A 24,655-nucleotide genomic window follows, 5' to 3' on the forward strand; every position below is an offset into this window, starting at 1 on the left:
GAAATGCAGCTCAATTATTTTAATGCAGAAATTGTAGTTTGCTTTCAATAAGTAGTGGAGGGATTGGGAAAAGTACATTATAAGTGCAAGAACACCACTATAGTTACGATTTAAGTAGTTATATGGCGTCAATTCGATAACAACATGGTACAAATTTAACGACACCTTAGTCAGGGAATTGTTATGAAATGTACTAAGTTACACAAAATGATTTGTCTGATTTACTAGACAAACATAAACCCAGTCAATACATTTACACTACACAAAGTTAAATAAAAAATAATTAAATTAATGCATCAATTTGAAAAAATAATAATAGTAATAATTCAATATTTAATTTCAAAAACTAACACCTGTGGTACATCTTCATTTCATTATTATTATTATTATTAGTATTATATACAGTCAATCAAATGAAGGAATTAAATGGAGGTTTCCTTGTGTTAATTGACTCCGAATTTCCTTCGGAATTCTTTCTACTTTGTTGATAATAATCAAATCCTTGGTGAAAGCTATTTAGAGAAGTGTGATTATTAGTGAAATCGTGGTGAATAGCCGGGGGGACTAAACCACCGTTCGTGTTCGTCAAAATGCCTTGAGTAATTAAATTGTGTTTTTGCTGCATATTTACTTTGTTAAGGTCACCTCCAAGCATTGTTACTGTTGATGGGAGAGAAGACATAGGAGCTGCAGAGTGCTGTTTTTCTGAAGGCATTGTTGTGAATATGGAGGGCTGGTGTTGCTGGGAAGGTATTTGACCCTGTAATTGTCCTTGCATTCCTCCTCCCCAAGTATTCATTATATGTCCATTTACTTCGTTTCCAGCTCCCAAGCTATTCCAAAAGTTGTCCACACATCCCCACCTCCCACTAATAGCATCGTTATTCTGAATTTGTGGTCCTTGTTGGTTCCAGATTTGTTTTGTTCCAGAGCTTAAGTTATTATGCATCGAACCAATTACGCCGCTATTTCCACCACTTGCAATCTCAACGTTGATACTCTGACCTGCAAGACTGTTTAAAATGCTCCCAGTACTATTACTACCACTTGTATTATTGTTAATGTGAGCTGCGCTATTTACACCATCAGATAAGTAATTGCTTATTCCCATTAAATGATGTGATGGCTGCTGGATCTGCCTTTGTCCTTGGAGACCAATTCTAAAAGGAACGGAATTAGCATTCAACACACTTGTCGCACTACCACCACTGTTAGTATTTGTTGATGATACTGAAGTATTGACTTTAACACCTTCGGACCCCATAAGCATCAGGTCATCGTTAACACCAGTATTAACATTATTATTATGCATCATTCCTTGTTGAATGTGCCCGAATGGATTCTTTCCAAAGTTTCCAATGTTGTTTATCTCAGAAAGACAGGAAACCAAGCTTGGATGCGTATTCACAGCAAGGAGGTGGCTCCCACCATTACTAGTGTTGTTCACATGTTGCTGACTCATCATACTTCTAATGTTACTATTGTTTTGCAACATGTTCACGTGCTGAGGGTATTGAGAAACAGATTGGTGTTGCAGTAGTTGCTGTTGTTGCACACCACCAACTCCCAATACACCACCTACAGTGCCTGTAAATCCAATATTATTTGTCCCAATACTTTCTCCTCCGCCACTGTTGCTCCCAAATACATTCTTTATTGCAATATTAGTGTTGTTCGTTGAAGCAGTCAGTGAAGAGTCAAAGGTTGATCCTGAGAACTGATCCGGCAAATTAACGATACCTGAGGCACTGTTACCAATATTATTATTGTCTGAGGTTGTTGGAGCAGTTAAGATGTATGGTGATGAGCAGTAAAAACTGTTGACATTGATGTTGGAAGAACTCATACCAGAATTGACACTGCTACAGTCGTTTACGCCATTAAAACTGTCAATAATACTATTGTTTATGTTTAAACCTCCTCCAATTGCATTTCCGGTTCCATTCCCAACTCCGGGTGTATTTTGTACATGACAAGTATTGTTACCTGTAACAGCGTATTGAGAATTAGGCATCCCTAAAAACGGTGTAAGTCCAAATCCCAATCCAGGGAGCGAAGATATCAAAGTGTTTGATATATTAGAAGTGTCTCTATCAAACTCATCACCATTCTCGTAAAAACTTAATGGAATTGAAAAGTTAAAAGAGGGACTTTGCAGATTAAGTAAGTCAAGAGGCAGTGACGCACCATCCTTCTTTCTATTAATATCTTTACAGCTCCTAATGTTATTTTTATTACCACCAGAAACCGGGATATTCTTTCTGTCATAGTTCACTTCATTTAAATCAAGTCCATCATCTACATTCTGTGGGTCATTTCTATCGACTTCAATAATTGTATTAGTTTGACTAACAATGCTTTGTGAACTAGCGAATTCACTGTTTGAATTTCCAAATAAGTAAGAGATTCCGGAACGTTTTTCATCGCTTATTCGCTTATCGTCCCTCTTTTCCCTCCCTCTTTTCTCGCACTCCTTTCTTTCTTCCCTTCTAACCTTATGATCATTATCATGAACGTTATTCTCACATGAAATATTCCCCTGTAATACACCCCGTTCACAATTCTCAACTCCATCGGAAACAGTTTTTAACAAATTCTCAGGAGCGTCTATTGGTGGTGTTCCCCTGTCCTCGAAATCCTCATCTTTTGTTTCATCATCGTCTGCAGCATCTTGTTTTTCATCTTGTTTTACAACGCCAATATTGTCACTGGTGGTGTTTAGTATTTCATTGCTGTCAATAAAGTCTCTATAAAATGAACAACTATGCATATCTCTAAATCTCTCTGTGCTCTCAAAGTCATTTTCCAGTAATTCCATCACCTCCCTTGGTACAGGAGAAAATACTTGTATCATCTCGTTATTATCTAAAAGCTTATTTTGGATTTCCAAATCGGGATTTGGGAATTCAAAGTGAGTGCAGTAAAAGAACATATTTGGGAAATATTTTCTGTCTAAATTCAATTGTTTTTGCCCAAGGTACTTCGTATCACCTACAATAGTGTGACCAATTTGATGCATATATGTTCTTATTTTATTTACGTTTCCCAATTTCGTTGTACAAGTACAAAGAGAAAAGGTTGAAGGAGAACCACCTTTGTAATTTTTAAACTTTAGATGTTGGCAAACGCTATATTTCGCTATACTCTCAGTACCATCTGAAGAAAGACACTTTGAAAATATTCTGTTAGCAGAGTTGCATACTATGTTGGATATGGATATATTGGTGTCGGATGTATTCTGCATCTGTCCATGGCAAAGAAAGGAAAATTGAAATTGCATTTTTGATAAATTCTCAACATTCTTTATGTAAACGTTCATAAGATTTCTGTTTTTGAAAAACAATACAGGAGCTCCGATATCAACACCAAACTTAACTCCGAATAATTCAGAGTAAGAGTTGCCGTCAATAATGTCACTATTCTCATTATTGTAAATGGAATTTGAGTCATTTAATAAAAAGCATTTTTCACGAAGATAGTGGTAAATGCTCTCCATTCTTCCACTGTTAAGCGCATCCTCAAAACTAATTCCTTTGTTGCCACAACTGTATGAACAATACCAAAATGGAGGTTTAAAAATGACGCACCAGTTTCGTTCATTAAGAAGTATTTCAGGAACCTCCTTTCCGACCTTTCTCATTTCGTCTAGTTGAGATTTCTCATAAGTAAAGTCATCTATATCATTAAACAAAATAATGCTTTCTATGTACTGAATAAGATCCAAAGTTTTTTTACTTTGTGATACAATAGAATTTGATTTTGAAGAAAAGTATTCACATGAGCTTACTATCGTAAGTTTAATTATTTCCTCGTATATACTTAGTTTGTCAGTTATTCTCAGTGATGATATCCAATCTGGGCATTGGTATTCAAACATTGATATATTATCATCTACAAAATTCTTTGTCGTATACTGCTTCAAACCAATGCAAAATGATGTTATTCTAATTAAAAGATTTTCCACACCTTTTACTCCTTGCATTGTAGATATCGTGTTCATGGCATCTTTAATATCAAATATGTAAAAGAAGTAACAAAGTATTATTATTGACTTGACAGATTTGTATCCTGTTGACTTAATAAGTGAGTTTGCCTTAACATAGTCTGTTTTAGGAAGCAGGCCCAAATATAACTCAATTATTGATGAAGGTAAAAAACCAATTTTAGAAATAAGGTATTTCGTGAATGAAATAACTATCCTTATTTGCAAAGGCAAGACTATCTTGTACATCCTTATTTCTTTATCCCTTCTATTTTCATGTTCATTTAATTCATTGGATCTCATTGTTTTTGTCAACTCGGATTTAATTTGATTTTCTATACCAGTTAGATAGTGTAAATTTGTTTCGTTCGAAAGATATCTTTTAATGTACTGTATAACCTCTCTTTGCAATGTTTGAATGTCAACCTTTTTGTTATTCCCTATCAAAGTCATATTATTCAGTAAATCACCAAAACCTCTCATCCAATTCGAAAATGATAAATATGACTCTTCATAATTTCTTTCACCTAGACTTTTCTTCTCAACGTCAAATTTCCCAAATAACGATGATACGTAATACTCCGCATATTTTTGGATTGTCAACTCGAGTATTTGACTTATTAAGTTCGAAACACTAAACGAGTCATTTGAAACAGAGTTGACAGTTATATTGTACAACTCATCTGGAACACTTAAAAACCTCTCTTTTCTTGAATCCATCGTCTTTCTGTCAACACTGCTGTCTACTTGTTCTTTTCTGTTTTCTGTATTGAGTGACAATGAATCAGAAGTTTCTTTCCCGGTTTCACTATTATTTTCTTGATTAGTATTGACTCCGGTACTTGTATTTGTGTTGAGATTGTTGTCAGTATTATTGAAAGTAATAGCTGCATCACTAGTAACTTCAATACCCTCCTCATTATTTTTACAGACCACTTGGCTGCTTTTAATGTTTACCGAGTTGCCAATATCAAATTCATTGTCTGTTTTTTGCTTTCCAGATACCGAAACATCAATTTCAGATTCTTTTAATGCTAAAGGAGATGATTCTGTCTTGAATCTCTCTTCATCTTTAACAATACTGTCCTCATTCAAATTTGTTATAACTGCCTCTTGTTCTGAAGATTTTATACTTTGTGACTCCAATCTTCTTTGCGCATTTAGAGCCTTAACAATGCTGGATTTTTGGAGTGAAGGAATTCCAGGAAGTTTCTTTGACGACTTTTTCTTCTTTTTTGAAACAGATGAGACGCTACTAGTTATGTCAACATTTTGGCTAGGACTTGAATTTTGAGGGTTCTTTTTGCCGTCATCTGCTAGACCCAGTGGTCCTCCTACGGCATTAGTAGTAGTAACGCCTCCGCTTCCTTTCCCCCCTACAATACTTCCAATTCCTATTCCAGCACTTCCTATGCCAATTCCAACGGCCCCATCTTTTCTGTGAACAGAAGATGAATTAACAGGAGCAGCTGACGAATAAAATGATTTTCCTAAAAGATTTCCTCCAATGTATCCAGCAGCAGTTGATTTAAGGGTACGTGATAAGTCATCTGGGGAAACTTTGTAACTTGCTAGATTGTGTTTAGAGTTGATGTCTAAGTAATCTATTGGAGCCACAAACATTCCATCTACGTCTTCCAAATTCGACTTAGCTCCAGATAAACCTCCACGGTCAGAATTTTCCGTTATAAGGGATGAAACAGAGATTTTGCTAGGATCATCACTCCCGCAAAGAGTGGATGCTGCAGCCATGGCAGCTACCGAGGAAGGGTTTTGCAGTAGTTTTTCAAAAGCTGGATGACCTTTTTTAATGTCAAAAACTCCACCTGTTCCTATTCCAAAACCTATCCCTCCATTTAATGCGTTATTTCCAACTCCCGAGGCGACGACATTTGCAGTAATGCCACCATTCTTGCTATTTCCTCCACCTAAATTTGCCCCCTTTCCACTGGAAGCAACAACGCCAGCAATACCATTAGGGTCTGGAGAAAATCCAGCAAGGCTTCCAATGGCACCCAGATGTCCGAACCCACCCATGCCAGATACACCAATTCCACCAGAAATTGGTGAATCTGGACCGCAAAATCCCTTGATAATCGGTGGTGTTGCATTGAAAATCCCAAAGTTCGAAAGCCTCTTTGAATTCATACTCGAAATAATGGTCAAAAGTTCGTCTCGTGTAAAAGTTGATGGAAGATCCTCAAAAATAGTTGAATAAGAATTGGTGGAAAGAGCCGCTGAGATAAAAGGGGAAATGAAAGGACATTCTGTTATAGAAGGCTGTGAATTTTGGCCGTTTGTACCTCTTTTCTGAATAATAAATACATCTCCAGTAGTTCTGTTTATTTTTTTAATAGAGGATGTCCACCTCCTCACATTCTGACAAACTCTAACATGGCATTCCTCCATAACCATATAGTCCTCTGCACTAGGCGTCTCTTTGCTCGCACTTTTCGAAATGAGTCCCATTTTTCTAGCTCTTGGAAAAACCCAGGTTGCAATACAGTCCCTGAGAGACTTCCTGGCCTCGCAAATGGAAGCACTTAACAAAGTTATGTTAAGAGTGTTTGGATCAAACCATTTAAATATAAGTAAAGGAGCTATTGAATCGTCGTTCATCGGAAACTTTGTATTCGACCATAATGGATCTATCAACTTTGCTCTAAACATATTTGAAAATAATCTCGGAACCGTTTGATTTATTGCTCTCGAACCATTACATGTTGTTGAATGTGCTATTCGGCTTGGACAAGAGTACAAATGTGGCAAATACAATTCGTTAGACTCCCCTGTTATTTGAGAAGAGGATGCTTGTGCAGCACCGTTGATGAAATTGCTTACATTACCACCTCCTCCAGGAACAAGAATCGAGGCAGATGCACCTGTTGAGATGGAAGATGCTAGCACGGAGTTCATCTGGTTACTTGTAGATTGTGGTGGTGGTTGCAGCTTGAGCTCCGGTGGCACACACAATAACACTGCGACATCACAAAATGTAATATAATTTGATTTCAGTGGACAATAGTAATGGTGTTCCAAAAAGTCATTCGGATGCATATATGTATACACAAGCCTTCCTCTCCTTGTGGGATCTGTATCTGGACGTAAGGAATAAAGACAAAACACGTCTAGGGGATTGTTAGGAACCCAACTAGAGTCTGGATTGTTGTCAATATCTTGAATGGATGAAAAATTCATTGAATTCTTGCTTTTGCCGTGCTTTCCAGAAGAGGAGTTAGTTTGTTGCAGACCTTGGATCAAGCATTGTTGTGTAGCACCTCCAATAAAGTTTTGTCCAGGGTAGTTGTTATGGCAAGTAACACCATCAACAGAAGTTGTTGACGCAACACCAAATATACTGTTTCTGGACTGGGGGGTATCTATTGGAGAATGATCTAAAGCAGACTCATTCAAACTACCTCCTATTTTGGTATCTAAAAACTGAAGATAGAGGATCTTCCTTATCGCATTATAGAGATGTCTTACTGTGGCAAGTCTGTTTACATACAACACTCTTGATGCACATAAATTGCTCTCAGATGCAAAAGAGTCTCTTCCAATAAGGTCATGTTCAAATATAATACCAACTAACAACGGGGAAGAAACAACGTGAAAGCTGTGAAGCGGAATAAATACGTACGGGTCAACATAACTAAACGCAACCTGGTTTACTTGTAAATGTTGTATGGCTTCTGACAATGGATTTACATAAACGGATCCACTGTTGCCGTTTCCCCCAGATCCTCCTAAACCCGAAGAACTTTTACTTGAAGAGGAACTCTTTTTCTTATTTGATTGTTTAGAGGGAGTGTGATCTCTTGTTCCTGAAGTAACTCCATTCTGTGTTTTTGCACACTGTCCATTTGCATTACCAAGATGGGTTAACGAAAAGGGCAAAATAAGTCTTTTTGATAAATTGAAATTGTTTTCAACTGGCAAAACCTCCCCATTTCCGTTACTAATTGTGTTTTGGATCTTAATTTGTTCAATGTAATGATGTTGCTCCAGTTTCAATGAAGCCCTATAGGTAAATGAAGTGAGTGCAACTTGCATAATATAGACCACTATGGGGATCACAAAATGTGAACTCCCTACTTCACTTGTGAAACGATCTATCATTCTATTAGTCGGACACGTTATTGAACAAGAAGAGGATCCGGTTCCCCCTGCCCCACCTGGTCCAGGAACACATCCCAAATTTGCCGACTCTAGAGCAGCTAACACTTGGTTTATGGCTGCACTAAATAGCTGTTTGTTATCGCAAAATCTAATCAAGTTGAGCGGACAACAACTAGACTCCAGTAAAAACTTTGATTCTGTTAAGAATCTCGCACAAAGGTCTTCAGGAGTGAGTCTCGGATCGAAAAGCAAATCATCGCTATTCTTGAATAAAAGTCTTTTTAAACGCATAGTTATAGTTACCGGTAATAAATCATATGCAAATTGAAGCAAATAAGGCCATAAAATACTGTGCAACCTGTTTACTAACAACAACGAATTTTCATATATAGAAGAGGGTAAACTCGTTACGCAACCTGTAAGTACTGCATTTGGAACGGGATTATTAAATTTTGTTTGTAGCGTTAATTGACACTTCTTATTACTCTTTTCGTCTTGACCAGCTTGTGTTGCTGATAATACATCTAAAGCACTAACACCATCAACAGAATCCTTATTCTCAGCATTATTCCCATCTATAGCATCAACAACTTGTCCCTGACACGTTTGGATCTTGTTTGCCGCACCTGAAGATCCTGGCTCTGTTAGCAATAGGAAAAGTTCAGACTCAGATAAAATGTAGTCCTCCTCTTCCTCTGGAACATCAAATTCATTAAGAAGCTTCTTTATATCTGAAAAGACTGAATTTGTTAAAACTCTCAAGTGAGGAACCACATTTAATACCGATAAAAGATCCTTTGGATCCAAATCAGGACCAAACATTGTTTCCAATATAAGCCCCCAAAACTTAGCTACTGAATGTTTAAGTGGACGTCCAGACATAAGTGAGTCAAAAAACGCTTGCGCTGACTGAGTGAAAACAGTCTTTCCCGAAATAATCATGCAAGGATCTACCGAAAAGGCCTGAATTAGTGGTTCTTGCAACTGAAAATGGTTGTTTACCTGTGGCCAACCCCATCTAAAATCAACAAGAGTCCAAAGAGCATTTGGATCTATTGATAGTCCTGAATCCATCAACGGATGTCCAAATACACAAGTCGTTGAGTCGCAAACTGTTACATTTGCAATGTCCACACACATAGATATTTGATCTAATTCTGATGTAGGAACATCAAAATGGTTGCAACTTCCTTCAGTGTGATTACTACCATCTACATTGTTACCATTACCACCTGTTATGTTATTTGTTATACTACTCACTGTATTTCCAGGACTGTTAGAAGCTGCTTGTGTGGACACCCACGACGGTATATATTGCAATTCCTCTTCTGTAACTTCTAGAATATCTAGTGTATCTTGATACAATTCAGGATTTATAGATTTTAAATCGCAATCTGCCAATACATCACCTGCTGCTATTGAGTCTATATAATCCTCTGCAACATAAACTGCTGCTGCACAAAAGAAACCACCATGACATTTCCATTCTGTAAATTCTATTTTAGGTATTAGTCTTTCAATTAAACCATCACACACTCTAAACCAAGGACCATCTTCTTCCGGACGAATGAGCAATTGATGTAAACTTCTCCCGGGTGCACCACCAATTCCACCTCCTGTGCCTCCAGAACCGTCTCCTTCTCTGATTATAACACCATAGAGTGAATACCATTTCTCCAGATACTGACTTGATGATCCGAAGAAATTACTATCTGAGTTAGGTGACTTTCCATTGTATTTTCGCCCGCTTGCATCATCCAATAAGGAATCCAATTGTATTGAAACATCATGATTATCAAAACCTTCAACTTCCCCCTCCTCCGAACCATAATCTAAAGAACACTCATCGTCATTGGAATTTTCTTCGTTATTTACATCTGAATCTTCGTTTTTGGTTTTCACATTTAATTTCCCATCTTGACTTAAAACATTAATATTCGAGTCGCTTTTTTCACCATTGTTCTCATAAACCACACCTTCAGAATCCGAACAACCATCATTGTTGATACTCCCAAGTGCTTTTGTTTCAACTACGGACGACTCCGATGTCTTGTCTAAATTATTTTTAATATTTTTTGACAAAGAATCCTCATTGCAGCTATTTTCATATTCTTCTAGTCCCGTTCCTTCCAGTTCTGCCTTTTTGTTAAAAACGGATAATAAAAAGTTGGTTCTCTTGCTATTAGTCAAATTAATCTTTTCAGAAGGTCCCACATTTACAGCACTCTCATTATCATTTTTATTCGTTTTTTGATTCTTCATAGTACCAGAAACACCACCAGTACCAACATTTTTTTGATTTACGTTGCCATCAAAACCAACCTGATTAAAATTAGAACCATCCGTTTGTCCAACACCGCCGTTGCAACTAGCAGTCAAAGGAGTAGAACCCTCTAATAGGAACGAGGCCTCCAGACGGAAAGGAACATCAAACAACTCCCCTTTCTTGGCATTTTTAGGAGGAGTAAAGTAGATAAAAAGTGTCTCTGGAAACCTCTTAAACCTTCCTGCATATTGTTCGATTGCCTTTGGAATTGAATGAACGTGTTTAGCTCGCAAACAACAAGTAGAATAGTCAGAGAAACAGTCTCCGCCGTCCTCAGCTACGCTTGAAAACAACACTCTACAGGTATTGTCAAATTCTGTAGGGACTCTTAAATCTTCTTCTAACTCAAATATAGACGATATTGAAAATCCACTATTATTATCATTGTCGTTTGCCTTTTTTTCGGGTGCTTCAAAAAATTGATTCGTATTATTGTCCAAATAAACAGCTTTTCTGTTAGGTCCCATAGGAGAGTTCTGGTTATCTCTTGAACTATTGCTGCTGTTACTATTGTTGCCACTACCACCTCCTGGAAGAGACTTTCTGTGATGCGCCGCTATTTGCAGAATCGTATGTGCAGACTCCAGGTAAATTGCTCCAAATACAAAACAATGAAAGCGCATAAGAGGGTCTGATACGTCTATTCTTTGTAAATCATTCATATAAAGAGCCTTCATTACCTTAGAACAATTTGGAGGGGGTGGTAATTTGCATCTAGAACACTCCAGTTCTCCATACTCTTCAGAAGAAACGTTTCCAGTATCAGCATAAGAATTATTTTGTTTTTGTGAAGATGAATGACTAACAACACTTCTGTCCTTAAAAAAGTTCTCACCACCACATTTACAACAACGAGAAGAGTTACACCAACCATCAATTATAGTAGGATCAGTTGCAATCCTTTCTTGCCAATTGTGTCTAATTGATCTTTTAACGGAATATGCTATTGGCCAAAGAGTCATATAAGCAAATGTTTTTTGAAGAGCTTCTATAATGGATGTTTGTGAGCTGTTTGAATTAGTTGTATCGGGTCTCTTTAATCGATCAGAATTCTTTTCCTGTGATTGATAGGATGAAGAATTTTTCCCGGATGAATTGTTGCTCCTATTTATAATTTTATTGGAGTTCCAAGTGAAAACTGCTCTTCTAAATTCTTTAATGTGGTAAAGAAGATGTACAAAGGCAGGGACAAAATCGACGTTTAAGTGAGATTTCACGGTGGGAACAAACAAATTGCTACTCGACCAAAGAAGCCTGTCCATTATTGAAAGTGGACCTGGAGAACCCATTACGTTCGCTATACCATTTCCCATTGGTAAATTACTTCCATTAAATACTAGTGATGAATTATTGTTGTACTGGTTATTTGGCAATATCGTTGGAAGTGGAGGAACACCGTAGACCTCTGAAATTGACATACCTGTAGAGTCTGAAGAATGAATAGGGTATTTTGTTAGTCCTCTATTGTTCTTCTCCGCCATTTCATGAAACGGACAAAGGTTAGTGTTCATAGAACCAAGAGAACCTGAAGAACAAGATGGTGAGAAAGGAGATTCAGAACTGTCATTCCTATACTCACCATCTTCATCATATTCATTGTTGTCATACTCATCAATAACATCATCGTCATCACCAACATCATACTCTCTGTCTTTATAACTTTTACCTCCATTTTTTGACATATTACCTTCAATGCAGTGTTTAAACTGAGAAACAGTGGTCATTGTAGATGCATTTCTATATGGAAGAGTACCCCATATATTCCAAGGCCTGCATTTCGGGGAACGAGACCAAATCCTCGGAAATGGTGGTTCTGCTCTTCCTCTTATAAGAACCGTTCCCTCTTCGTCAACAAAACCCGCTGATTTTGTAAGCCTTGCATGAGAAACCATTTTATGCCATCCTCTACTCATTGCATCGTGGGAAAAGGTCCAGTGAGCCCATGAAGTTATATTTGCTTTCGGGTCCAAAAAGTTAACAACTGAGAGTTGAAAACGGACATTTGGGAAAACCCAATCATCAGGATAAGATTCGTGGTAAAGGGCTTCTAAAAATACGCTTAAATAACTATTTTCCGAATCGTTGCAGCTCCCTCCTCTTGGATGAACCAACAATCTGTAATAAAATCCTCTACAATAACCTATTTGTGGTGACTCCATGTCAATTGGAGTTTTTGCAATCTTCCAAAAATTTCTTATTGGAAAGTCAATATACATCTTATCGTCGGAAGTTCCGACATTTCCACTGCAACATGTATTACCATTACCAGCAACACCTCCATCAATTGAACCCTTATTGTTTCCGAAACTACTTGCATTCCCATTAATACCTACACCTATCCCTGCGCAGGAGTTTTGACCCGACGAAGTACTAGATCCACTATTATTACTACTTCCAGTATTACTGGAAGATTCAAGCATATTTCCAGAACCTATCATATCATTGTTACCAACTAGATTACTTGCAGCTGAACTTGAACTGTATTCATCTTCGTTGTATGAACTGGAATAACGACTCCTTCTTGTATTCGTTGAAAAGTTTGGGAGTCTTGGCCCTACCGGATACAAACCACTGTACACCTTGCCAAAATGACAACTAGAACGTGAAACTTTGTCATAGTAGTCCAAACTCGATTCTTCCAAAGCAGAATGCGGCTGTATTTCAACTTCTGTCGGCCTTAGGTCCCTAAGCAGTGACTTATCGTAAAGGACGTCCTGAAGGTCTTCGGGATCATCTTTGCAACCCATTTGACCCCAAGTAGGTATATTTAAACCTTTTGGAAGTCTACAAAGTTATTTACTTCAACCTTTAATTCATATATGGTCTATTATTATTTTTTTAAATTATTTATCTCAGATTTTCTCGGTATTCTCTCCTACGCTCACATCCTAGAGGGGTGTCTTTTAAGAAATTCCCGCACGCGCCTTTGCGATTGCTCGGTACTCATTTAAATATTGACTCTAACAATAATAGTAATTAGTATTTTTTGCGTATTAGTTATTTTGACAAATAAATAAACAGATAACGTTGTTGATGTATACTTGTATACTACTTTAAACGGAGTATTTTTCCTTGTAATCCTATTTAGAATTATTATTTACAATTGTATATCAATATGTAAATATGGTTAATAGTTGCGAGTCTTGATTTAATGTATGTCGCTGACTTTTTATAAATGTCACCTTTTTTAAACTTGATAGTGTCTAGTTAAACCGGATGAATATGGTATAGAGGTTTGAAATGTATTTGTTTATGCAGATTTATGTATGTATACTTCGTATGTACGTTTATATGTGAGTGCATTTACATTTATTTTGTTCTTGAGTATAGCTTCTGTATAAGTTGGTTATATTTGTGGTGGTTTTGGTTGCAGAACAGATTAATTTGGGCTGTTGATGTGATTTTCTCTTTGATCTTGGTTTGGATTTATTCGGATAAATAGTGAACCCGAAGGTAATTTTATTGGTTTCGGTTTTTTTGTCTTATTTGTTGCTTAGTTATATGCAGATTTACGTACAATTCTCCCCCTGAACCTCCTGTAAATCTTGCTTTCAACCGATCGCAATTAGAATGAATCTCGGGAATCAAGGGAATATGCAGACATCTGGGGAAAAATAGCAAATTTAAAAGAAAAATCAGCATAACTTATAAGAAAGTTGAAATAACATGAAATTTTATTCTAAATATAGTTGATATTAAACATCGAGTCATTTATTCAATTATGAGATAACGTATTAATTAGCAAACTAATCCGTTGAATTAAAAGGAATCATTAACTAAAAACTATTCGTCTCGAGAACATGAAGTCTGATTTCCGTCGAGTATGCTCTCAATGCTGTCTAATAAAGTGCTTTCTTGTGTTTCTTCCAATATATCAGGAGAACTTAAGTATAAATCAAGTTTGGAATGGTCGTATAATTCCACACTGTATCCGTACTTTGCAATAATTTCAGGAATTTCTTTCAAATAAAGTGACTCTTTACAAGAATGAGAAATAGTTTCAATTGGAGAATTTACAGTTTCAAGTGAATACATGCTATTTTCACCATTTAAACGTTCATTTTTGTTAACATTTTTGGCAGTGTATTTATAATCTAATGATAAAGATGGAACTAAAGTCCTAATAGCTTTTTGAAATTTTGCTTCCAAATTAGTTAGAAATGAAGTAAATTCATTTTTATTTTCAACGTAAATTGTATCAAGTAATTTTTCGACATACGTCTTTGAGTACTTCACATTTGGTGGAAAAATGGATGGCTTACACTGTACATAAAGGTTTACATGTACATTTTTAATATCACAAAATTTATCTGGGATATTATTGTCTCTATTTACTTGTAATAGTAAAAACAAATAATCCAAAAGTAAATTAGGATTCAATTCGACTATTGGTTTTTGAAACCTTATTGGAACCCATTTCTTATTTAATTTACTGTATTTATATTCATGTGGAGCATCATAAAATGTAAAGTTGTATTCTTGATGTATATTTATTGATTTGTGAATATTTTGCTCTATTCCAACATTTTCAAACGAAAATACAGTTAACGTACTGTTTCCTTGTGGATTTGTATTTGTATTTATACTCTGATTCTTGATTATCACTTTACCAGAATACTTATTTACAAAATGTGTTATAATCGTACAGTTACCATCTGTTTTTATTGAATATATGAATCTCGTGTCAAAATAACCATTATTTGTATTGTTTTTATCTGTAAATAATTTACAATTGTCTAACATACTACCTTTTGATACCCTCTTCCATTCGAAAACAGGTTCAAAAATGTTTCTAAGCAGTGAATTACCAGATCTTAAATTAGTTAATGTATTTGATTTTCCTATAAATATTGTTCTGTATAATTTCTCGTAACTGAAATTCTCAAGTCCTCTTTCTCTATCTTTCTTTATAATTCTGTGAACGCAATCTTCCTTTGAGAAGTAATCTTCAGAATTTACATTGCATTTGCCACATGTAAAAGCCTCTAAATAAGGTTTATTTCCAAGAGGTAAATTCGTATTAGAAAGTATGTTTCTATAACTTGATTTTAAACAATCACATTCCTCACATATTTCCAAACCTGAAATTCTTCTGTTTAATATTTTTGTTCGATTTAAAATCGAACCTTCTTCTACTAATATTCCATTTTTTATATTTATATCATTGCAAATACTTTCATTCTTAACTTCAACAGAGTCATTGCCAAGAACCAATATTGCGTTTAAAACGCCTATAATATTTATCAGCAAAGCTACTGACCTGTATATTCTGAGATTCTTCATATGGTTACATTGTTCTCCCATAAATATTTGTTGTTCTAACCTACTATTTACTCTTAACTTTTTTCCTTTCTATTTACGCTTAAATTTTAGTTCTTTTAAAATGATAAAAAAAATTATAAAAATAAAAAACTATAATACAAAAGTAATGGAAAGATAAAGGGCAGTGATACAACTCACTCCTTATTCTTGTTTATAATGTTTGAAATTTTAATTTCTAATTATATTCATACTTTTCTAATTTCAACTTTATTCAGATAGGTACCTTATGACGTTTCGGCGCCAAAAAACTAATATTTTTTGGATTTAAGAATACTGACAAAAATGCCACATTTTTGACTCTTCTTGAATAGAAAGCTGTTAACACATTGTTATTAAGAAAGAACAAAAACAATTTAGAATAAGACTAAGTGATTTTTGAAAATTTTGACATTGTAATCACAATTTTCATCGAAGAAGGGAGCTCATATAAAACAACAATATTACATTTTTACTACTAATAAGGAAAAGTTGTGTGGTTATATCAACAAAACAAATTAGTGCAAGGTGTTTCCTCTTGTATTTTGCTTTAGCCTAAACAATGGAAAGCAGTATATGTACATTTCGAAATTATGATAAATAATTATTTCCGCTATATCTAATCTGAGGTAAGAGACTTGTTCAAGCCTATAATATATTCATTTTTGCCGTGAACAAAATAAAATGCCTAATTTTTAGCCATAATTTATACAGTTTAACCAAGATTTGACACTAACTATTCAAATTCATCGTTAATGTCATACCTCATAGTTGGATCTTGTTCGTCGTGATATTGAAGATTCATATCAACACTCAAAAGAACGGACGAAATAGAATCCTCATCATCAGGTTTAAGTGAAACATATGAAACAATGCTATAGTCCTCCAAAAGGTTTGCCAAGGCAATATTTAAGGGCATCATATGACTTGGAGTAACCTTTTCTAGATCCGAAACCAAGGTCAGCGAATCTTTTTGCAAAAAAGCCGACACAAGCTCCTCATCTTGAACAATGTCGCACTTTGTTATTACATTTACGTGAGGTATTTCAAGTTGTATCATTGTACTTAATGCAGAAACAGATCCAGCTACAAATTTACTAGAATCTGTCAAAAAGCCAACGTCTAAACAATAAACTCCACATATTCTAAAGTCCCACCTTTGTAATGCATTTACAAAAGCTTTCATTACTGGGAGATGTGTAAACAACTCAATTTGCCCGGGACAATCAAATAAAATGTAGTCATTATCGCCAAAATTGTTATTTAATTGTTCTTCTAGCCAGTCAAAATTCTCAACAAAATATTCCATTGCAAAAACCTGACTTCCATTCGGACCCAAATTTATCTCCTCCATAACATCGTCTAATGAAATTAAATCTCTTATGTCCAATTGACACAAATAATTGAAGTCTTCCGCTGCTGGATCTAAATTCACAACATGGCATGTTCGGCCTACAATTTCACAGTGTTTTTGTATTATCGAACAGTATGTTGATTTGCCTGACCCTGCTGGACCAACGACTAATTGAGCAAATTTCATATTATAGCCGAATAATATTTTGATCCAACTAGTTTACCTCTTTCCTTTATATATATATATCCGTTATTTTATGAAAACCAGGCACTAAGAACGACCACTTTCGCGTATATTTATGATTAGATCTTTGCTATAAAATATAAACTAATATATTTATATATAATCACAAATTCACATCTTATTTTCGCTAGTCAACCACTAACTGAAATACTCAGATTGTCGTTACCTCCAAAAACCCGCCTGTTATACTATGTATGGCGCTCAAAGCACGGAAAATAAATAGATGGGTGCTTTCTTGATGTAGCAAAAAAGTGACATTTATCTGAAAATGTCAAGAATAGACTATTCCAAATGGGATAATATAACTGTCAGCAGTGAAGATGAGAGTAATATTTTCTCTAATAATTCTGATTCAAATTGCAGAGTTACTAAATTTGATACACCTCAAAAAATAACTATAGGGGGGAACGTTAAAAAGTTGGAAAGAGAGGATAAGTCAGTTATTAATAGTGAATATGTGGATAGTAGTTGTAAAAATAAATGTAATTCTGTACAAAATAAGTTGTTTATATCAGAAAACAAAGACCCAAGAATAGATGATTATGTTTGCTGCAGAAGTTCCAACACTAAATGTGAATACTATTGGAAACAAAGTAGCAATGAAGTTAAATTACTTATTCCAATAGACGAAACCTTACCTAGAAAGGATATCAATGTCTTGGTCAACAATAATAATATTATGATTAAAGCTAAAAACAAAACAATAGTATCTGAAGAATTTGCACATGAAATCAATAATAACGAGGATTGCATTTTTTGGTCAATTATTAAACTAAAATCAGAACCTAATGACATTTATAAAAAGATGATTTTCATCGAGCTCGAGAAAAAGCAAATAGATTCAACCATTAGGGTTTGGTGGAAGAGTGTATTTAAAGGTGGACCAGAGACTAATGTTGATAAATTTAGAGAATTAACTGAGAAAGAAACTGACAGAAATAGAAAATTTGAACAATCATGGATAAAAGCTCATGAAGAGTTTAAGAGAAATATTAAAAATAAACGTATTAACCTAATTTAAGTTTGTATATGTATACGCATATTTTTAATATTTTGTTGAGTATTAAATATAACCATTATTTATCTTTTTTTCCTTTTTGAATCAATGATCTATACCAGTATTCAATTTTTGAATCGTTTATATTATAGTATTCTGAATTTAGATAGTCTATTTTCATTATTATATACATTAAAGACTGGGATAAGCCAATTAATTCTTTACTTGGATTCCTATCATCATCAAATTCATTATTATACAATATAAGGATATCAAATATACTTATTAAATATTTAACATCAACAAATAAACTAGTATAACCAAATGCTTCCATTTCTTCTATATCAATTATTTGTCGTTTTATTGCATCAAAAACTATTACTGATACTTTTTCAATTATTTTTTTTATTAAATTATTTTCTGAATTAACAAAAAACTCTTGTACAATATTGTTTTCTGTGTTATTGTTAAATATTGATTCGATTATAACTGCTATATTAAGTAGATACTCACCTACAGATACAATTAGATTTGAAGGTTGCAACTTATTCTTCTCTATGTATATTATGACTTTACTTTCTATCTCGTCAAATTTATTTGATGATTCATTACCATCAGTTTCATACCTTAAATTTTTGCTTACATTCCACAACTCAAGTCCCTTATAACCCTCTAAAGAAGCTAGTATAGGATACGAACAACATTGGGACATTATTTCTATTGAATCCAATATTATTTGTGATATAAACCTAATTGAATCTAAGTTAATAATAAAATTAGTTATATCTTCGTTCTTTATTTTTTCTCCGTGACAAAATAGTATATCTTTTAATTCATTATTCAAATTATTAGGTATTGAATTTTTTATGCGATCAAATATTGAGTATTGAGTAAAGTCTATTTTATTTTTCAATAACAATAATTTCAATATAAACATGCAGTTGTTGGTGCTTTTGCTGTAATTGTTTATGCTTTCGATTTGTTTTTCATCATCAATAGCATTAACATGAATATCAACGCCGTTACTGTCACTATGGATTCGGCCACCATAGTTATTATTGATACTTGAATTAACAGTTCTACAATGAATAATGACATCATGTATAGTGTCTCTAAATGTTTTTTTTGTCTTTAACATTGTACAGTAAAATAAAAAACATGAATTTAGTAGTTCTTTATCTAAATAATTAATTATAGTTATATTTTCATTGAATTTTTGATTTACATTCTTCACTAGCTTTAGTGTTTGTGATCTTATTGCATTCTGTATTGGATTTAATAAATGTATTAGCTCATTCTCAAAATAGTATTTTGTCGAATAATCAATCATATTTACAAATAACATTATATAATCTTTATTAGGTAATGGTTTCATTATATTAAAATTCATATTGTTATCAAATACCCTTTCCTTCTTGAATAAATTATTTATCTTATCTACTAGAAAAGTATTTTTAACCTCTATTTCCTTCGAATAATCTGATATAGGTATTTTATTATTTACAATTGAATTTATATCAATAGATATTCTTTTCAATACTTGAAATATAGAAGAGACATCACACAATAATATTGACTGAACTACATTACTTCCATTGTTTAAAAGTGTTTCTGATAGATCATTTATCATAAACTCATCATTTAACAAATAATTAGATATAATGTTATGAACACTATTACAATCGGTGTTTTCATTATCAACATCTTCATTAACAATAACATTATCATTCTTAGTACCGCTACATATAATCATATTTATACCGTTTATTACAGATACCAATATTCTTTCACAAACTGCTTGTATTTCTCTTATATCTGTTGTTAATATACTATCTTGATTGATTCCGAATATTGAATCATTTTCGACATCATATTTTTCAGAATCATTCTCTGGAAACATAAATATTGAATTAGTTATAGTTATTAATATTGTATCTAAAAATTCTTTTATATTATATAAACACACTTTCAACAAATTGTTAGTTATATTTTTAATAAAATCTGATGTTTTGTCTTTAAATCTTATAAATAAGTCATTTATTACCTTTCTTCTTGTAACTATCAATTCATTGAACCAACTGAAATATCTTCTTATTGCGTCATCCTCACTTATTCTCAACATATCTTGAGAAATACCTATTCCTTTTAAATCTTGAATCGAAAATAAATATATTATTCTATTCAAATTTTCGCTATTACTATCTGTGTTATCAAAATCAATATTTTTTCCATTCTGAGATCCGAAAGTTGTTAGTGACCAGACTAAATTCCAAACCAAATTAATCTGATTAATTATTACACCAACAAAATACTCGTATAATCTTAAATCTTGATCTAATTTTGAGTAAATATTTAATAAATCAAACAACAATTCATTATTTGGATCCACAATAAATAAATCTAAAAATATATTGTCCAGTGTTGATATTACACTCTTCTCTAGTAGTCTAAATCTCTCTATTCTATTCAAAAATTCTGGTATTGATTCTAAACTACTCACCAATAATTTTAATAAACATATCTTGTCAATAATATCGTAAAATTCATCCCCTTGTTCTTTAATTAACAATGTAAAATTGTCTTTATCTTTAAGTATATATTCTATTTCCGATAATAACGATTCAAATTTACTATTATTTATTAGTAACTTCATTACATTTTCTAATTTCTCTTTTTTTTGAAAAAGCATTATTACTTCCTCTATTGAATTATTATTTGTATACTTTTGTTCATTTTTTGAAATTATACTTGAACATTCACTTATTTTGTTTGTTAATTTATCCATCATATTTCTATTCTCTTCATTCGATAACATGAAGTCATTTAACATGTCATTTATATTAGTCATTTTTGATTCTATTGATTCCGTGTATTCTGTTATTATTGAAGTACATGATTGAGATATACTTAGTAGTCTACCTTCCAAATCATCTACATTCTCACCTTTGTTATGTACTTTTCCTTGTCTTAATGCATTATTTAACCATACAATCGCTGAAAAATCGTCATCGTAAAGTCTTTTTAGATTTATTTTACCTTCTGAATCCATACTGTTATCTTTCTATTTTGTACATAAACACTTTATTCACTTAATAATTTATTTCATCCGGCTTGTCATTGCCGCTACTATATGCAACGTTATACAGGGACCCCACTTTAATAATAAGCCAATGTTCGATACACAATTGTGATTATTCTCTTTAATTTTCGATTTCATAATTCATTTAACTTGTTAATAATAAACTATAGATAAATAATTTTGAATTAATATTTCATATATATGTCTTATTTGAAACAAAATTTTAAGTAAATAAGAAAGAATTTACTTGTATATTGAAGTATTAGTTTTCAACAAATAACCTGTGTTTGTTTCAAAATATAGCAATGATAGTGTAAACTTACCTCCTTGTCACTGCCAAATTGCTCGTCTATCCTACTATTCTGAAACTGAAGAAGCTGTATTATTTTATTTTTGTTACTTTTAAGTATATTTAAAATGTCACTAGATTTTTTTGGATTAGCTATAAACAATTTGAAAATATGAAATGCCTCAAATGAAATTGTCTCTAAATTTGATGATATTAAGTCCATAAATATCTTTAGATATTCACTATTTCCTGAAAATAATGTCATCACTTTAGATAACTCCTTTACAGATAGTAGTTGATTTAATAATCTTAACCCATATCTTTGTGGAACATATTCATTTGATTGTATTAAATATTTAAATATATTACTAAAAAACAAATCAATATTTTTTAATATGTAATCATTCGTTATTTCTGGTGAAATAAATAAATAACAACGTAATGTTGTAATTGAATCTGATGATATATCAAAGCAATTATTACCGGATAATTTTATCAATTTAGTTAATAATTCATCCTCATACAATATATTTTTAATTATTTCGTAGCTTATTATTTTAACTGAATCAGGAATATGAAATGTTTTATTTATTTTTTTATCGACTATTTCAGAACTTTGTGTAAGATTTAATAATGTTGATATATCTCTTAATACCTCACCTATTTTATATGTGATTGGAATAATTTGATAATAATTCATAAGTAACTCAAAAAATTCATGGTTGTTATTGTTTATCCACGATAAAATAATATATTTTTCATTATATTTATCATCTAATTTATCTTTAATTATGATCGAATATTGAACATTTCTAATCTCAACAACGATTAAAAGCGATATTATACCTGCCCATAATGAATTCTCTTTCTTTGACATAAAACCAATCATGCATGCTATATTTAATATGAGTTTATTACATATTATATCGCATATATAATATATTCTCTCATTCATTTTTTTCATATCCTCTATTTTGTTCGTAAAATATTTTCTACTTTCATATTTATCGTCTTCAATTAAATTAGAAATCTCGAGATTAAATAATTCAGTTAAATCTTTCTCTTGTAGGTTTATTATATTTGAGAGTATTTCTTTTATTGTACATAAATTATCTTTATTTAAACTATTTTTGCCCTCAGAAACTGCTGTATTTAAAATATTGTTTTCTGAATTAAACTTATTTACTATTTTTCTCCTGGTCTCTTTATTTGATATATCTTTGAATTTTTCATCATTTTTGCCCACAAAAACAGAATTGTTTACCGATTTTATTATTTCATTATTTATTTCATCACATTTTTCACCCAAAGTCAAACATAATTTCATATACTCTTTATCGTCATATAATTTTAATTCATTGTATTTTAGAGATTCATTAGATTGCTTTCCTGATATCTGCAACCAATTGAACATTTAAAATTCATTAAAACTACTATTTAAACTAGACAAATGACAGAAAAATAATATTTTAATGTAACTTATTCGTTTTGTTCACTTTAATTCCAATCAGATAATAAAACAAATATTTGTTTAGACTAATTCAATAAATAATATATTAACACATCTGATTATTGTATGCACTATTAAGGTTTTAATTTGCATGTAATATACAAATGTTTCAATAAAAAGAATGCATGCGCGGTAAAGTGCTAAGTTTATCCACATAATTACCTCTGCAAGGGAAAGCAAGGACAAAACAATTAAGTAGTCGATAATGAAGCTAGAAAGAATGAATTATCAAAGATTAAATAAACTAGGATAAGATACGCTCTATAGATTTATTATAACTATTTCGATATCAAATGGTATTAACGAAACAAACATGCATTTACTACATATTGTCCACAGTAATAAATGCTTTAAACCATAATTAGGCTGTTAGCTTCAGTGTAAACACTAACCGAATAACCATTTTTATTTCTAATAAAAACAAAGCGAACTATTTGCTGTAGTAATTTGTTTTGTTTTAATGGTAATTAGATTAAATATGACAAACAATTTTTCAAAAAAAAAAGCTATTGTTTCAACAAACTAGAATCTGAAACCATTGAAAGTTTAAGTGCATAACACTATATTTTAGCTCATCTTTCTTAGGAGCTTTATTTTATCATTAGTTAATGTCAACTCAATTTTTCTTATGTCAAGTTGGACAATGCTTATATATATCTCAATGATTTCCTTTAGATTTTTTCTTGCTTCTTCAATTCCAGTAGATGAACAAATACCAAAGTGTTCAAATTCACCAACTTTTTCGAGGAAGCTTGACAATTTCTCTTGCAACTTATATCTCTTCTCAAGAATTTTAAGTAACTTTTTGTAAGAAATACCGGAATATCCGCTCAGAGTAGATTTTACTGGGTAGTCAAACACAATATTTGTTGTTGTTTTCTTTTTAGAACTAGATACAGTATTACTTGCCAATATATCATAATTTACGCAAGAACTTAGTATACATGAATCCAACTTGCATATCTGACTTCTAAGCTTTAAGTGTTGTTCCCTAGTAACAACCAAAATACGAGAAACTTGCTTTGTAGCTTCTACCAAGTCTAAGAGTTATGCCAACATTGTCTCCTTACAACCCTGAATAACTAACTTTACATCATTTTGAGATAAGTATTTTTTCCTTAATGATAGTTCGACACTATCTGGTACTTGTACCTGTCCGAAGCTACCATCTTTATCGATGATATAAGTTAACTTCTGCGTTCCATAACCACTCGACAAAACAGGACTTTTACCTATGTCACCTACTTCTGGTAATGGTTCTGGAACTGCGGGAGGTTCTTGAACTGAGGGAGCATGTTTATCACAACCAGAACTTACAGCTACCGGAGCATTGTTCATACGAGAATCGCGTTTAATTGACGGCTATCCGCTTCCACCACTTAACACGCACAATGAATTGCAGGTATCTCCTCCCGAACATGAAGTAAATGTCGGTTGATAAAGTGGCATCCCACGAGT

At 32.9% G+C, this 24,655-nt stretch overlaps 7 protein-coding genes across 7 annotated transcripts; 1 reads left to right on the forward strand and 6 right to left on the reverse strand.

The window, feature by feature from the left end:
- Positions 1-409: 409 nt before the first annotated feature.
- FG379_000908 (large having a MATH plus possible UBC hydrolase plus type I pseurousyn plus hexapeptide) lies at positions 410-13,174 on the reverse strand (the record flags this gene model as incomplete). The annotated part of the gene is made up of 1 exon (XM_067326318.1): positions 410-13,174. The coding sequence occupies one exon, from the start codon at positions 13,172-13,174 to the stop codon at positions 410-412; it is 12,765 nt and encodes a 4,254-aa protein (XP_067184526.1).
- Positions 13,175-14,210: 1,036 nt separating this feature from the next.
- On the reverse strand, positions 14,211-15,710 carry FG379_000909 (uncharacterized protein; the record flags this gene model as incomplete). Its single annotated transcript, XM_067326319.1, has 1 exon — positions 14,211-15,710. The coding sequence occupies one exon, from the start codon at positions 15,708-15,710 to the stop codon at positions 14,211-14,213; it is 1,500 nt and encodes a 499-aa protein (XP_067184527.1).
- Positions 15,711-16,461: 751 nt separating this feature from the next.
- Positions 16,462-17,265, reverse strand: FG379_000910 (type ATpase; the record flags this gene model as incomplete). The annotated part of the gene is made up of 1 exon (XM_067326320.1): positions 16,462-17,265. One exon carries the CDS (start codon positions 17,263-17,265, stop codon positions 16,462-16,464), a length of 804 nt encoding a protein of 267 aa, XP_067184528.1.
- Positions 17,266-17,590: 325 nt separating this feature from the next.
- Positions 17,591-18,343, forward strand: FG379_000911 (nuclear move domain; the record flags this gene model as incomplete). The annotated part of the gene is made up of 1 exon (XM_067326321.1): positions 17,591-18,343. One exon carries the CDS (start codon positions 17,591-17,593, stop codon positions 18,341-18,343), a length of 753 nt encoding a protein of 250 aa, XP_067184529.1.
- A 55-nt stretch (positions 18,344-18,398) lies between these two features.
- On the reverse strand, positions 18,399-21,368 carry FG379_000912 (uncharacterized protein; the record flags this gene model as incomplete). The annotated part of the gene is made up of 1 exon (XM_067326322.1): positions 18,399-21,368. One exon carries the CDS (start codon positions 21,366-21,368, stop codon positions 18,399-18,401), a length of 2,970 nt encoding a protein of 989 aa, XP_067184530.1.
- A 299-nt stretch (positions 21,369-21,667) lies between these two features.
- FG379_000913 (uncharacterized protein) lies at positions 21,668-23,101 on the reverse strand (the record flags this gene model as incomplete). The annotated part of the gene is made up of 1 exon (XM_067326323.1): positions 21,668-23,101. The coding sequence occupies one exon, from the start codon at positions 23,099-23,101 to the stop codon at positions 21,668-21,670; it is 1,434 nt and encodes a 477-aa protein (XP_067184531.1).
- Positions 23,102-23,764: 663 nt separating this feature from the next.
- FG379_000914 (uncharacterized protein) lies at positions 23,765-24,535 on the reverse strand (the record flags this gene model as incomplete). Its single annotated transcript, XM_067326324.1, has 2 exons — positions 23,765-24,237; positions 24,268-24,535. 2 exons carry the CDS (start codon positions 24,533-24,535, stop codon positions 23,765-23,767), a joined length of 741 nt encoding a protein of 246 aa, XP_067184532.1.
- Between the last annotated feature and the right edge of the window lie 120 nt (positions 24,536-24,655).

This window comes from Cryptosporidium bovis, assembly GCF_009768925.1.
Source record: "Cryptosporidium bovis isolate 45015 chromosome Unknown contig_18, whole genome shotgun sequence".
Classification (NCBI taxonomy): Eukaryota; Apicomplexa; class Conoidasida; order Eucoccidiorida; family Cryptosporidiidae; genus Cryptosporidium; species Cryptosporidium bovis.